Source organism: Oncorhynchus clarkii, unplaced genomic scaffold (genome assembly GCF_045791955.1).
Source record: "Oncorhynchus clarkii lewisi isolate Uvic-CL-2024 unplaced genomic scaffold, UVic_Ocla_1.0 unplaced_contig_13470_pilon_pilon, whole genome shotgun sequence".
NCBI classification, from domain to species: Eukaryota; Metazoa; Chordata; class Actinopteri; order Salmoniformes; family Salmonidae; genus Oncorhynchus; species Oncorhynchus clarkii.
The window spans coordinates 2,918-16,964 of NW_027259078.1; the positions used below are offsets into that span (position 1 = coordinate 2,918).

A 14,047-nucleotide genomic window follows, 5' to 3' on the forward strand; every position below is an offset into this window, starting at 1 on the left:
AACCATTCATACTGTCAGATCTAATTTGAAGAACTGAATACAACCATAAGAACCATTCATACTGTCAGATCTAATATGAACAACTGAATACAACCATAAGAACCATTCATACTGTCAGATCTAATATGAAATAACTAACTTTAAAAGAAAAGAGTTTGACCAGTACACATTCATGTACAATTGAATGTATTTTTAAAAAAACAGTTTTTATTTATTATTATTATTATTTTTATTTTTTTTTAAATCGGCAGATCAGTTAAGTTGCAGCTCTATCTAGCTATATATCTAAACATATTCATCAATGACAAAAATAGCTAATCTAGTTTTAAAGTGCAACTGAATAAACAAATGTAGTTGTTTCATAACCTGTATATAATTAAACAAATAGTTGTTTAGTAAATCAAATAATCCCCCCAAACTAGTGGTGAAAACTGATCATCACACCATCTCTATCTGATACATGTTATGTCTACTAGTGCAATCCCAGAGAAAACTGCAGAGGGAAGCAGTACCACCAGCCTCATAGAGGGAATTCCACCCTAAGGGCAAATCCAAGGTCATCTCAATATCTTTACAGTAGAAGCTAACAAAACACACCAAAACTGACAAGATGCTCACTGATCAGTAAAGTAGAGAGAGGCTAGGATTCTATAACGCTCCCTTTTCTCACAGTGAGAAACAACAGGAACACAATAGAGTATACTATGATTTCTGGAGAATTAAGTGATGTAATGACTTTAATTTTAGCTGGTCTGAGAGAACTGATGAGGCTTCTCTCCTTTATGTATACGTTGGTGTGTTGTTAAGGTATACAATCTGGAGAAACTCTTCCCACAGTCAGAGCAGTAGTAAGGCTTCTCTCCTGTGTGTGCTCTTTTATGAACTTTTACATCAGTTGATGTTGTGAAGCACTTCCCACAGTCAGAGCAGGAGTAAGGCTTTTCTCCTTTATGTATAAGTTGGTGTGTTTTTAAGTTACCCAGTTGGGAGAAACTCTTCCCACACTCAGAGCAGCAATAAGGCTTCTCTCCTGTATGTATTCGCTGGTGGCATTTTAAAATATCCAATCGGATGAAACTCTTCCCACAGTCAGGGCAGGAGTAAGGCTTCTCGCCTGTATGTATTCGCTGGTGACATTTTAAGTGGTTCTGTTGAGAGAAACTCTTCCCACAGTCAGAGCAGCAGTAAGGCTTCTCTCCAGTATGAATATGTTGGTGTTTTTGTAAATGGATCTGTTGAGAGAACCTCTTCCCACAGTCAGAGCAGGAGTAAGGCTTCTCTCCAGTGTGCACTCTCTGATGAATTGTCAGAGCTCCTGATGTTGTGAAGCTCTTCCCACAGTCAGTACAGGAATACGGATTATCTCCTGTATGTATACGTTCATGCGTTTTTAAGGTATCCAATCGGGAGAAAGTCTTCCCACAGTCAGTACAGGAATACGGATTATTTCCTGTATGTATGCGTTCATGCGTTTTTAAGGTATCCAATCGGGAGAAAGTCTTCCCACAGTCAGTGCAGGAATACGGATTCTCGCCAGTGTGTATTTTTAGGTGTATTTTTAGCTTTGATAGAAATGGGAAAATCTCCTCACAATGTAGGCAGTGGTGAGACCTCTTTGCTCTGTGATCTTCCGGCTGTTGCTCTCTGGATGTAGAGAATGTCTCAACGTGGTCTCCTGTGTGAAGAACATCAGAAGAACCAGTCAGTTGGTGTGATACACATGTTAATCAAATGTATTTTATGAAGCCCTTTTTACATCTGCAGTTGTCAGAAAGTGCTTTACAAAATCCCAAAGAGCAAGCAATGCAGATGTAGAAGCACAGCAGCTAGGGAAAACTCCCTAGAAAGCAGGAACCTTGGAGGAAACAGAGAGGAACCAGGCTCAAAGGGGTGGCCGGTCCTCTTCTGTCTGTACCGGGTAACATATGTATTCATATCAGTAGGCTGTACAATACAGGGGAATAAAACTATTCTAAAAGTGGGTAAGAGATGAAAGCTAAAAAGGGGCTTGTCATCCTCTACTCACCATCACAAGGGTTAGTAACTACAGACTTATTTCATAGAACTTTAAAACACTGGAAGTTTGTCATCTTCCCTTCTTTTAGTCTACTATCTGATCACTCCAGATAGCCCAGTGAATAAAACGTTCCCTTTACTGGTGTCAAACCAGGCAAGTCTCAGTAGCATGAAATAATATCTACCTTCTCATTGAAACAGTTTCATACACAGTGGGAAGTTGGAACGAACAACAAACTTAGTTAGTTAGAATCTGCTCTTACCATGAGAAACAGATTTCCCAATCTTCTCCTCCTCTTCTTCATCTTTAATGTTGACATTCAGCTCCAGTGTTTGACTGCAGTCTTCCAGCTTCACTGATGCCATCTCTGGATCCTGCAGAGCAAACTGGGCTCCACTGTCACAATCAGGACCCAGTGACTGTAGGTTTGGACTCAGTGTGGAAGGAGAGAGGCAGGCTGGGTTTGTCCTCACTGTTGACGTTAACGGCCTCAGACTTAATTCTAGTCCTGTAGTAACAATGAGACAGACACAAAAAGTTATTGTCTTGACAGTTCTGGCACTTTCTTTATTCTCTAAAAATATATGATTATTCTCACTTCAATAGATCAGGTACCTAAGCATTGAGAACAAAACATTCATTAATTCACATTAGACACAAAGTACACACTTTAAAATGACACAACGTAAGTCCACTTAACCTATAGTAGATACAGTGCCTTGCGAAAGTATTCGGCCCCCTTGAACTTTGCGACCTTTTGCCACATTTCAGGCTTCAAACATAAAGATATAAAACTGTATTTTTTTGTGAAGAATCAACAAGTGGGACACAATCATGAAGTGGAACGACATTTATTGGATATTTCAAACTTTTTTAACAAATCAAAAACTGAAAAATTGGGCGTGCAAAATTATTCAGCCCCCTTAAGTTAATACTTTGTAGCGCCACCTTTTGCTGCGATTACAGCTGTAAGTCGCTTGGGGTATGTCTCTATCAGTTTTGCACATCGAGAGACTGACTTTTTTCCCATTCCTCCTTGCAAAACAGCTCGATCTCAGTGAGGTTGGATGGAGAGCATTTGTGAACAGCAGTTTTCAGTTCTTTCCACAGATTCTCGATTGGATTCAGGTCTGGACTTTGACTTGGCCATTCTAACACCTGGATATGTTTATTTTTGAACCATTCCATTGTAGATTTTGCTTTATGTTTTGGATCATTGTCTTGTTGGAAGACAAATCTCCGTCCCAGTCTCAGGTCTTTTGCAGACTCCATCAGGTTTTCTTCCAATGGTCCTGTATTTGGCTCCATCCATCTTCCCATCAATTTTAACCATCTTCCCTGTCCCTGCTGAAGAAAAGCAGGCCCAAACCATGATGCTGCCACCACCATGTTTGACAGTGGGGATGGTGTGTTCAGCTGTGTTGCTTTTACGCCAAACATAACGTTTTGCATTGTTGCCAAAAAGTTCCATTTTGGTTTCATCTGACCAGAGCACCTTCTTCCACATGTTTGGTGTGTCTCCCAGGTGGCTTGTGGCAAACTTTAAACGACACTTTTTATGGATATCTTTAAGAAATGCCTTTCTTCTTGCCACTCTTCCATAAAGGCCAGATTTGTGCAATATACGACTGATTGTTGTCCTATGGACAGAGTCTCCCACCTCAGCTGTAGATCTCTGCAGTTCATCCAGAGTGATCATGGGCCTCTTGGCTGCATCTCTGATCAGTCTTCTCCTTGTATGAGCTGAAAGTTTAGAGGGACGGCCAGGTCTTGGTAGATTTGCAGTGGTCTGATACTCCTTCCATTTCAATATTATCGCTTGCACAGTGCTCCTTGGGATGTTTAAAGCTTGGGAAATCTTTTTGTATCCAAATCCGGCTTTAAACTTCTTCACAACAGTATCTCGGACCTGTCTGGTGTGTTCCTTGTTCTTCATGATGCTCTCTGCGCTTTTGACGGACCTCTGAGACTATCACAGTGCAGGTGCATTTATACGGAGACTTGATTACACACAGGTGGATTGTATTTATCATCATTAGTCATTTAGGTCAACATTGGATCATTCAGAGATCCTCACTGAACTTCTGGAGAGAGTTTGCTGCACTGAAAGTAAAGGGGCTGAATCATTTTGCACGCCCAATTTTTCAGTTTTTGATTTGTTAAAAAAGTTTGAAATATCCAATAAATGTCGTACCACTTCATGATTGTGTCCCACTTGTTGTTGATTCTTCACAAAAAAATACAGTTTTATATCTTTATGTTTGAACCCTGAAATGTGGCAAAAGGTCGCAAAGTTCAAGGGGGCCGAATACTTTCGCAAGGCACTGTATCCTGATTTCAAATAAATGACAAAGCCCATTTAGTACAAAGTTAGTATGTTTTAAGCAGCACTATGTGCTATTTTACAATAACCTTGTCTTAACTATTATTTCAGTCACACACACATTGTATTTCCCATTCACACCATATTAACAAGTATAGATCAGAAACAACTGAATGTGTCTGAATATTACTACACATGTAGAAAACTGATCATCATTACATTAAGCTTCCAAACTGTAGTGTGACCATGAAATTGTCTCCCTCTCTCTCTGATCAGAGTAAGAGCAAGCTCATTCTGACTAGGGCACGGAGCAAGATGCCCACCGGCTGGAGTGTCAGCCTTCTCGCTCCAATCTCACTCCAGCAGCGCTCACTTCATGAGCTCAGGGCCCAGCTTGTATTGGTAGTCTACTTGTGTGCTGCTATAACCCCTTGCTTTAACTACAGTCATGGGAGTTCGCTAAATATTTTCATAAAGAAACTGATTTAAAAAAAAACACAGGTGCAAAATCAAGGTGACTTACAAAGATGAGGACCAAGAGCCATTTCTTGTGATGTAATGTCCACAACTAAAGAACCATAGTGGAATCTGAAAAGACATATCCTGAAAGCATGATGGTGTACTTTCCTACATGCACATGCTAAATGAAAGGAACGAGGTGGGTAGCTATTGAAGTGTGTCATTGTAGCAAAGTATTTATAAACTAAAAATCAGATATCTTAAAAGTTTCCTTCATTTTGGTTCTATTATCTATACAATAGGCCATAATTGAATTAGGCCCAATAGGCCTGGCATAGTCACACTTTCAAGGAGCTTTATATTTAGGTTTGGGTTATTTTGCCTAAAAACTTAAAGGCCTACCTATAGGAAGAAAAACAACAACTCTGCATCCCTGCCCAGCCTGGAAAGAGTGGCCAAAAAAGGTGTTTGCCATCCCCAGCGGCTCTGCAAGCGCGGAGAGGATATTCTCCGCTGCTGGCCTGCTCTCCAGGCACCATCACATGAACCAGAAGCAAACAAACTCTGGCCAAACTGGTGTTTCTAAATATAAATTCAAAGTCACTGAGCCTAAGCAAGTCACAGCCTGCAGTGCATTCAGAAAGTATTCAGACCCCTTCCTTTTTTCAAAATGTTGTTACGTTACAGCCTTATTCTAAAATGTATTAAATCATTTTTCCCCCTCATCAATCGACACACAGAATGACATCACAATAACCCAGAATGACATCACAATAACCCAGAATGACATCACAATAACCCATAATTATAACCCATAATTATTATACATTTGTACATTTTAGCAAATATATTCAAAAAAATATATAGAAATACCTCATTTACATAAGTATTCAGACCCTTTGCTATGAGACTTGACATTGAGCTCAGGTACATCCTGTTTCCACTGATCATCCTTGAGATGTTTCTACAACTTGATTAGAGTCCACGTGTGGTAAAAATCAATTGATTGAACATGATATAGAAAGGCACACACCTGTCTATATAAGGTCCCACAGTTGACAGTGCATGTCAGAGCAAAAACCAAGCCATGAGGTCGAAGGAATTGTCCATAGAGCTCCGAGACAGGATTGTGTCGAGGCACAAATCTGGGGAAGGGTACCAACAACATTTCTGAAGCATTGAAGGTCCCCAAGAATAGCGGCCTCCATCATTTTTAAATGGAAGAAGTTGGAACCACCAAGACTATTCCTAGAGCTGGCCGCCCGGCCAAACTTAGCAATCGGCGGCGAAGGGCCTTGGTCAGGGAGGTGACCAAGAACCCGATGGTCACTCTGACAGAGCTCCAGAGTTCCTCTGTGGAGATGGGAGAACTTTCCAGAAGGACAACCGACTCTGCAGCACTCCAACAATCAGGCCTTTATGGTAGAGTAGCCAGATGGAAGCCACTCCTCAGTAAAAGCCACATGACAGACTGCTTGGAGTTTACAAAAGGCACCTAAAGGACTCTCATACCATGAGGAACAAGATTTTATGGTCTGATTAAACCAAGATTGAACTCTTTGGCCTGAATGCCAAGCGTCACATCTGGTGGAAGCATCATGCTGTGAGGATGTTTTTCAGAGGCAGGGATTGAGAGACTAGTCAGGAATGAGGGAACGATGAACAGAGTAAAGTACAGAGAGATCCTTGATGAAAACCTGCTCCAGAATACTCAATACCTCAGACTGGGGCGAAGGTTCACCTTCCAACAGGACAATGACCCTAAACACACAGCCAAGACCACACAAGAGTGGCTTCGGGACAAGTCTCTGAATGTCCTTGAGTGGCCAAGCTAGAGCCCGGACTTGAACTCGATCGAACATCTTGGGAGAGACCTGAAAATAGCTATGCAGCGACGTTAACCATCCAACCTGACAGAGCTTGAGAGGATCTGCAGAGAAGAATGGGAGAAACTCCCCAAATACAGGTGTGCCAAGCTTGTAGCGTCATACCCAGAAGCCTCAAGGCTGTAATCGCTGCCAAAGGTGCTTCAACAAAGTACTGAGTAAAGGGAAATGCTATATATATATATATATATATATATACATACTTTTTATTAAAATGGACAAAAATGTCTAAAAAAACAGTTTTTGCTTTGTCATTATGGGGTATTATGATGTCATTATGGGGTATTGTGATGTCATTATGGGGTATTGTGTGCAGATTGATGAAGGGGAAAAACTATTTAATCAATTTCAGAACAAGACTGTAATGTAATAAAATGTGGGAAAAGTCATGGGGTCTGAATGCACTGTATATTCTATATTACCGGTATTATAGACTGATTTAATACAACTAAATGCTGTTAAAATGCTGAGCGCTTAAAGTCCCTGACTCCCTACCAGTCTAGTGTCGCACTTAGGTTACCAACTGTACCGTATTAGCCGGGATGTCCCTTATATTGGGCTAAATTGGTTTGTCCCATACGGAACCTCCCTTGTCCCGTATATTCATCCAATCACAGTATAGCGTAAACGCGCCAATTCCTGTAAAGTAATGTATGTTGTTGTTCGCTCGGTTTTGCATATCAAGGAAATATGGATAAACCTGCAAAAAAAGAGAAGGCTGTGCAGCTACAACAAACAATGTGACGTAACAAAGACGTGGGTTAAGCCCGTCAGTGGTGACTCGACGAAAGCTTTCTGTACTTTATGCCGTCAGGAATTCTCAATTGGCCAATGGGGGGGAGAGTGACCTAACTCGGCGTGCATCCACAGAAATGCACTAGAAGGCCACGCTAGCTAAAGGTGCTAGCAATATCGGCGCATTCTTCGTGACGTCTACTGCGGAAAATGATGATCTGCCTCCTACGGAAGGTGAGCGTGTATTTCTCAGTTGCCAGTGATGCCTCAAACAAGGGAAATAGAAAAATGTTTCCAGTGTGCCTGAGATATTTCTCTGTGTCTGATGGTGCAGTGCAAGTTTCTTGACTTTTAATGAAGACAGTGATGAAACTGCAAATGGCAAACATCAAGCTCTGATGAACTGTCTGGAAAAGCATGAACAGGATATTAGACATCACAGCCTATGCAGCAGATAATGCCCATGTCAACTTTGGAAAACACAATCGCATTCTGAAAGCTACTTGCCCAGCTCATAATGCCTTTCCAATTGAATACACTGTATATTCATTCCCATAACACCATACCCACACCGCCGTGTCACCGTGCACGCCACCTTTTGTACCTTATTTGGTAGTGTGAAAGTTGGCAACCCTATTCGCGCTCGCTTCACAATGTATTTATTTGTTGGCTATAGCCTTGAAATAAATCATTGAAATAATATAACCTAAATTATTAATTTCCTTCTTAGGCTCCCTGTCTGGCACCTGGCCTATTTATAGTGTTATATGCTGTTTAATATGGCAGGTAGCCTATTTATAGTGTTATATGCTGTTTAATATAACAGGTAGCCTATTTATAGTGTTATATGCTGTTTAATATGACAGGTAGCCTATTTATAGTGGTATATGCTGTTTAATAGGACAGGTAGCCTATTTATAGTGTTATATGCTTTTTAATAGGACAGGTAGCCTATTTATAGTGGTATATGCTGTTTAATATGACAGGTAGCCTATTTATAGTGGTATATGCTGTTTAATATGACAGGTAGCCTATTTATAGTGTTATATGCTGTTTAATAGGACAGGTAGCCTATTTATAGTGGTATATGCTGTTTAATATGACAGGTAGCCTATTTATAGTGGTATATGCTGTTTAATATGACAGGTAGCCTATTTATAGTGGTATATGCTGTTTAATATGACAGGTAGCCTATTTATAGTGGTATATGCTGTTTAATATGACAGGTAGCCTATTTATAGTGTTATATGCTGTTTAATATGACAGGTAGCCTATTTATAGTGGTATATGCTGTTTAATATGACAGGTAGCCTATTTATAGTGGTATATGCTGTTTAATATGACAGGTAGCCTATTTATAGTGTTATATGCTGTTTAATATGACAGGTAGCCTATTTATAGTGGTATATGCTGTTTAATATGACAGGTAGCCTATTTATAGTGGTATATGCTGTTTAATATGACAGGTAGCCTATTTATAGTGTTATATGCTGTTTAATATGACAGGTAGCCTATTTATAGTGGTATATGCTGTTTAATATGACAGGTAGCCTATTTATAGTGGTATATGCTGTTTAATAGGACATGAAGCCTATTTGAAATGAGCGCTTCTTACATTCACCTTTTCATGTTTATTAAAAACGTTTAATTCAAATCAAATGGCTTGGTTTCAATACTTCAAAACCAAAATGGTAGGTCCGTGTAGTCACAAAAATAGATGGGTGTAGGTTACATTGTGATTTTAATGAATGGAGCGGCAATTTTCTTTCCTGTAAACTAAATGCAGTTTTTAGCCGAGCATTTGGAAAGAACGTGGAACACCGGAGCAGTGAGCGGGATTTCCGAGCGCTCATCTACTCTCTGTCTCTGATGCATCCGCACTGCCTGTACTGAAGTCTGGTGACGCAGTTGTTGGCGCCGCCATTTTAGCAGCTCGTGTCACAAATTTAGAAATGTCAAATAAATGGATTCTTTATGAAATTACCTTGCTGAAATGTACATTCACTTAGACAAACAAAGGTCTCTAGCTATGTGACTTGTAAAATAACTTTTATCGCGTTCTTCACTCATTCGGTTTAACGGGGGGAAAAAACAGCACATAAAACCTTTACCAAACGTTACACCTAACATGATAGTATACGGATTTGTTACCTGATATGTTATGACATATTCTTTCGAAATTAGGTTTAAACGTGCTATTACATACCTGTAGTAATACATATCGTTTCGACAGCACAGTTCTGCGGCTTTCTTTGTTGTTGTTTTTACTTCCGGTTCCTCCACTACCACAGTTCAACAGCGACATCACAGATAGAACAATGAGACAGATATTTCACCGGATGTATAAAATGTGAAGCATCCGCTTGGAGTTTACACTCTGGCTGGCAGTGGGAGAAGATGGAAAGAAATGGATTTGGGCCGAGATTTAGCATTTTCTCATCGAATGAACATCTGATGTCAATACAGTTTTTTTGTTAGATTTTTGTTTATCTTGGTTATAAAACCCTTTGGCGACATCTTATTTTTGGTATAATGGCATTCTGCCACCTACACTACAGGTGGGTAATAAATATATATATATACTTTAAATACGAATCCATACAAACTATCAACATTTAAATTAGACTGAATCAGCCTGCTTTTCTGTTGCATTGAGGTCTTGGAGGCCCCAAAACTCCTCAAATGCAGATATAAGGATGTCCATCTTACTGGATTTCTTGTGCAGTACAATTAATAACTGTGGCTATAAATGCTACAAAATCCATCTTCTTCACAATAAGTGTATCCAGATCACTTGATTGACGTACAATATTTGCAACTGGTTGTGATTTTCTTCAAAATTGTGGCCTTTTTCCCCTTCAACTCTCTTTACTGTCTCCACATTGGCGATTTGCTGTACAACCCTGATCCTTGACCCCTCAACCTCTTTCACCCTAACAGGGCACTCTGGGAATTCAGGAATAGGACCCCCACCAGTTGAAACATTTTACATTCAGACTCTTCAATAACATATTCCTTCTGTCTGCAAACACTTTACACTTTTTAGACTTCTTGCATTGCATCAGGTTTTACACGAACGCTCTTACTACGTAACTGATATATCCCAGCTTTACAGAGTGTAGTGACAGAAATTAAGATTATTAGGAATTAAGGTTTGTTTGTGATTAAATGCTTAAACTACTGCATTAATGAACTTGTGTGTGGGAAGACAGACCTATGACCATAAGAGAACGAGCACTGCAGACTTCACAAGTTTCTCTGTGGCTTCCTCTTAGGACGAAGGCTCTGTACCTCTTTCTCCTAAATATTCTCTGTTCCTCTTTCTCCTAAATATTCTCTGTACCTCTTTCTCCTAAATATTCTCTGTACCTCTTTCTTCTAAATATTCTCTGTACCTCTTTCTCCTAAATATTCTCTGTACCTCTTTCTCCTAAATATTCTCTGTACCTCTTTCTCCTAAATATTCTCTGTACCTCTTTCTCCTTAACGTTTAGATGTAGCCTTCTTCACTGTCCCCGCGGTGCCTTCTTTACTGTCCCCGTGACTTCTTTACTGTCCCCGTGCCTTCTTCACTGTCCCCGTGCCTTCTTCACTGTCCCCGCAGTGCCTTCTTCACTGTCCCCGTGCCTTCTTCACCGCCTTCTTCACCGTCCCCGTGCCTTCTTCACCGTCCCCGTGCCTTCTTCACTGTCCCCGTGTCTTCTTCACTGTCCCCGTGCCTTCTTCACTGTCCCCGTGCCTTCTTCACTGTCCCCTTGCCTTCTGCACTGTCCCCGTGCCTTCTTCACTGTCCCCGTGCCTTCTTCACTGTCCCCTTGCCTTCTTCACTGTACCTGTGCCTTCTTCACCGCCTTCTTCACTGTCCCCGTGCCTTCTTCACCGCCTTCTTCACTGTCCCCGTGCCTTCTTCACTGTCCCCGTGCCTTCTTCACTGTCCCCGTGCCTTCTTCACTGTCCCCGTGCCTTCTTCACTGTCCCCGTGCCTTCTTTACTGTCCCCGTGCCTTCTTCACCGTCCCCGTGCCTTCTTCACTGTCCCCGTGCCTTCTTCATCGTCCCGTGCCTTCTTCACTGTCCCCGTGCCTTCTTCACCGTCCACGTGCCTTCTTCACTGTCCCCGTGCCTTCTTCATCGTCCCTGTGCCTTCTTCACTGCCCCTGTGCCTTCTTCACCGTCCCCGCGGTGCCTTCTTCACTGTCCCCGTGCCTTCTTCACCGCCTTCTTCACCGCCTTCTTCACTGTCCCCGTGCCTTCTTCACCGTCCCCGTGCCTTCTTCACTGTCCCCGTGCCTTCTTCACTGTCCCCGTGCCTTCTTCACCGTCCCCTTGCCTTCTTCACCGTCCCCTTGCCTTCTTCACCGTCCCCGCGGTGCCTTCTTCACCGTCCCCGTGCCTTCTCCACCGTCCCCGCGGTGCCTTCTTCACCGTCCCCGTGCCTTCTTCACTGTCCCAGTGCCTTCTTCACCGTCCCTGCGGTGCCTTCTTCACCGTCCCCGCGGTGTCTTCTTCACTGTCCCCGTGCCTTCTTCATCGTCCCCGTGCCTTCTTCACCGCCTTCTTCACTGTCCCCGTGCCTTCTTCACTGTCCCCGTGCCTTCTTCACCGCCTTCTTCACTGTCCCCGTGCCTTCTTCACTGTCCCCGTGCCTTCTTCACCGTCCCCGTGCCTTCTTCACCGTCCCCGTGCCTTCTTCACCGTCCCCGCGCCTTCTTCACCGTCCCCGCGCCTTCTTCACCGTCCCCGTGCCTTCTTCACTGTCCCCGTGCCTTCTTCACTGTCCCCGTGTCTTCTTCACTGTCCCCGTGTCTTCTTCACTGTCCCCGTGCCTTCTTCACTGTCCCCGCGGTGCCTTCTTCACCGTCCCCGTGCCTTCTTCACCGCCTTCTTCACTGTCCTCGTGCCTTCTTCACTGTCCTCGTGCCTTCTTCACTGTCCCCGTGCCTTCTTCACTGTCCCCTTGCCTTCTTCACCGTGCCTTCTTCACTGTCCCCGTGCATTCTTCACTGTCCCCGTGCCTTCTTCACTGTCCCCGTGCCTTCTTCACTGTCCCCGTGCCTTCTTCACTGTCCCCGTGCCTTCTTCACTGTCCCCGTGCCTTCTTCACCGCCTTCTTCACTGTCCCCGTGCCTTCTTCACCGCCTTCTTCACTGTCCTCGTGCCTTCTTCACTGTCCCCGTGCCTTCTTCACCGTCCCCGTGCCTTCTTCACTGTCCCCATGCCTTCTTCACTGTCCCCGTGCCTTCTTCACTGTCCCCGTGCCTTCTTCACTGTCCTCGTGCCTTCTTCACCGCCTTCTTCACTGTCCCCGTGCCTTCTTCACCGCCTTCTTCACTGTCCCCTTGCCTTCTTCACCGTGCCTTCTTCACCGCCTTCTTCACTGTCCCTGTGCATTCTTCACTGTCCCCGTGCCTTCTTCACTGTCCCCGTGCCGCCTTCACTGTCCCCTTGCCTTCTTCACTGTCCCCGTGCCTTCTTCACTGTCCCCGTGCCTTCTTCACTGTCCCCGTGCCTTCTTCACTGTCCCCGTGCCTTCTTCACCGCCTTCTTCACTGTCCCCGTGCCTTCTTCACCGCCTTCTTCACTGTCCCCTTGCCTTCTTCACTGTCCTCTTGCCTTCTTCACTGTCCCCGTGCCTTCTTCACTGTCCCCGTGCCTTCTTCACCGTCCCCGTGCCTTCTTCACTGTCCCCGTGCCTTCTTCACTGTCCCCGTGCCTTCTTCACTGTCCCCGTGCCTTCTTCACTGTCCCCGTGCCTTCTTCACTGTCCCCGTGCCTTCTTCACCGCCTTCTTCACTGTCCCTGTGCCTTCTTCACCGCCTTCTTCACTGTCCCCGTGCCTTCTTCACTGTCCTCGTGCCTTCTTCACTGTCCCCGTGCCTTCTTCACTGTCCCCGTGCCTTCTTCACTGTCCCCATGCCTTCTTCACTGTCCCCGTGCCTTCTTCACTGTCCCCGTGCCTTCTTCACTGTCCCTGTGCATTCTTCACTGTCCCCGTGCCTTCTTCACTGTCCCCGTGCCTTCTTCACCGCCTTCTTCACTGTCCCCGTGCCTTCTTCACTGTCCCCGTGCCTTCTTCACCGCCTTCTTCACTGTCCCCGTGCCTTCTTCACTGTCCCCGTGTCTTCTTCACCGCCTTCTTCACCATCTTCGTGGCTTCTAAATGGTTTCCCAAATGAACATCCTTTTCCTAAAAAATGTTCTCCAACAAGCAACGATTCATCAGAATCATTTTCCACACCAATTTTTAGCCCTTTTTGTTCCATTCTGGGATGGAAAGTAATTTGCCCTTGTAGTTGGTAGTTTTAAAGCAAGGTTTACATCCTATCACTGATGAAGAACAGTCGGGTTTTCTGCATGGTCAACACATTAGTAATAATCTCAGGTTGATCTTAGATATGATTGACTATAATGACCTCATCCTTGATGATAGTTTTCTTATGTTTATTGATTTTTATAAAGCATTTATCCCGCGAAACATGTTTTGGAAAGATTCAAGCTGAATAATGAGTATAATTGGGATTTCTGTGGATGTTTATTTTGCCTGTATTTATAGTATAATTGTTTTAATTAACATGCATAATTTTGTTACAAAGATAACAGGACATGTTGTACAATTGAATGGTTTTGA

The 14,047-nt window shown here is 43.3% G+C and overlaps 1 protein-coding gene across 1 annotated transcript; it reads right to left on the minus strand.

The window, feature by feature from the left end:
* Positions 1 to 226: 226 nt before the first annotated feature.
* LOC139399476 (zinc finger protein ZFP2-like) lies at positions 227 to 2,518 on the minus strand. The gene is made up of 2 exons (XM_071144891.1): positions 2,280 to 2,518; positions 227 to 1,675 (listed from the first exon to the last, which is right to left on the minus strand). The coding sequence occupies exons 1-2, from the start codon at positions 2,380 to 2,382 to the stop codon at positions 744 to 746; spliced, it is 1,035 nt and encodes a 344-aa protein (XP_071000992.1). The 5' UTR covers positions 2,383 to 2,518; the 3' UTR covers positions 227 to 743.
* Between the last annotated feature and the right edge of the window lie 11,529 nt (positions 2,519 to 14,047).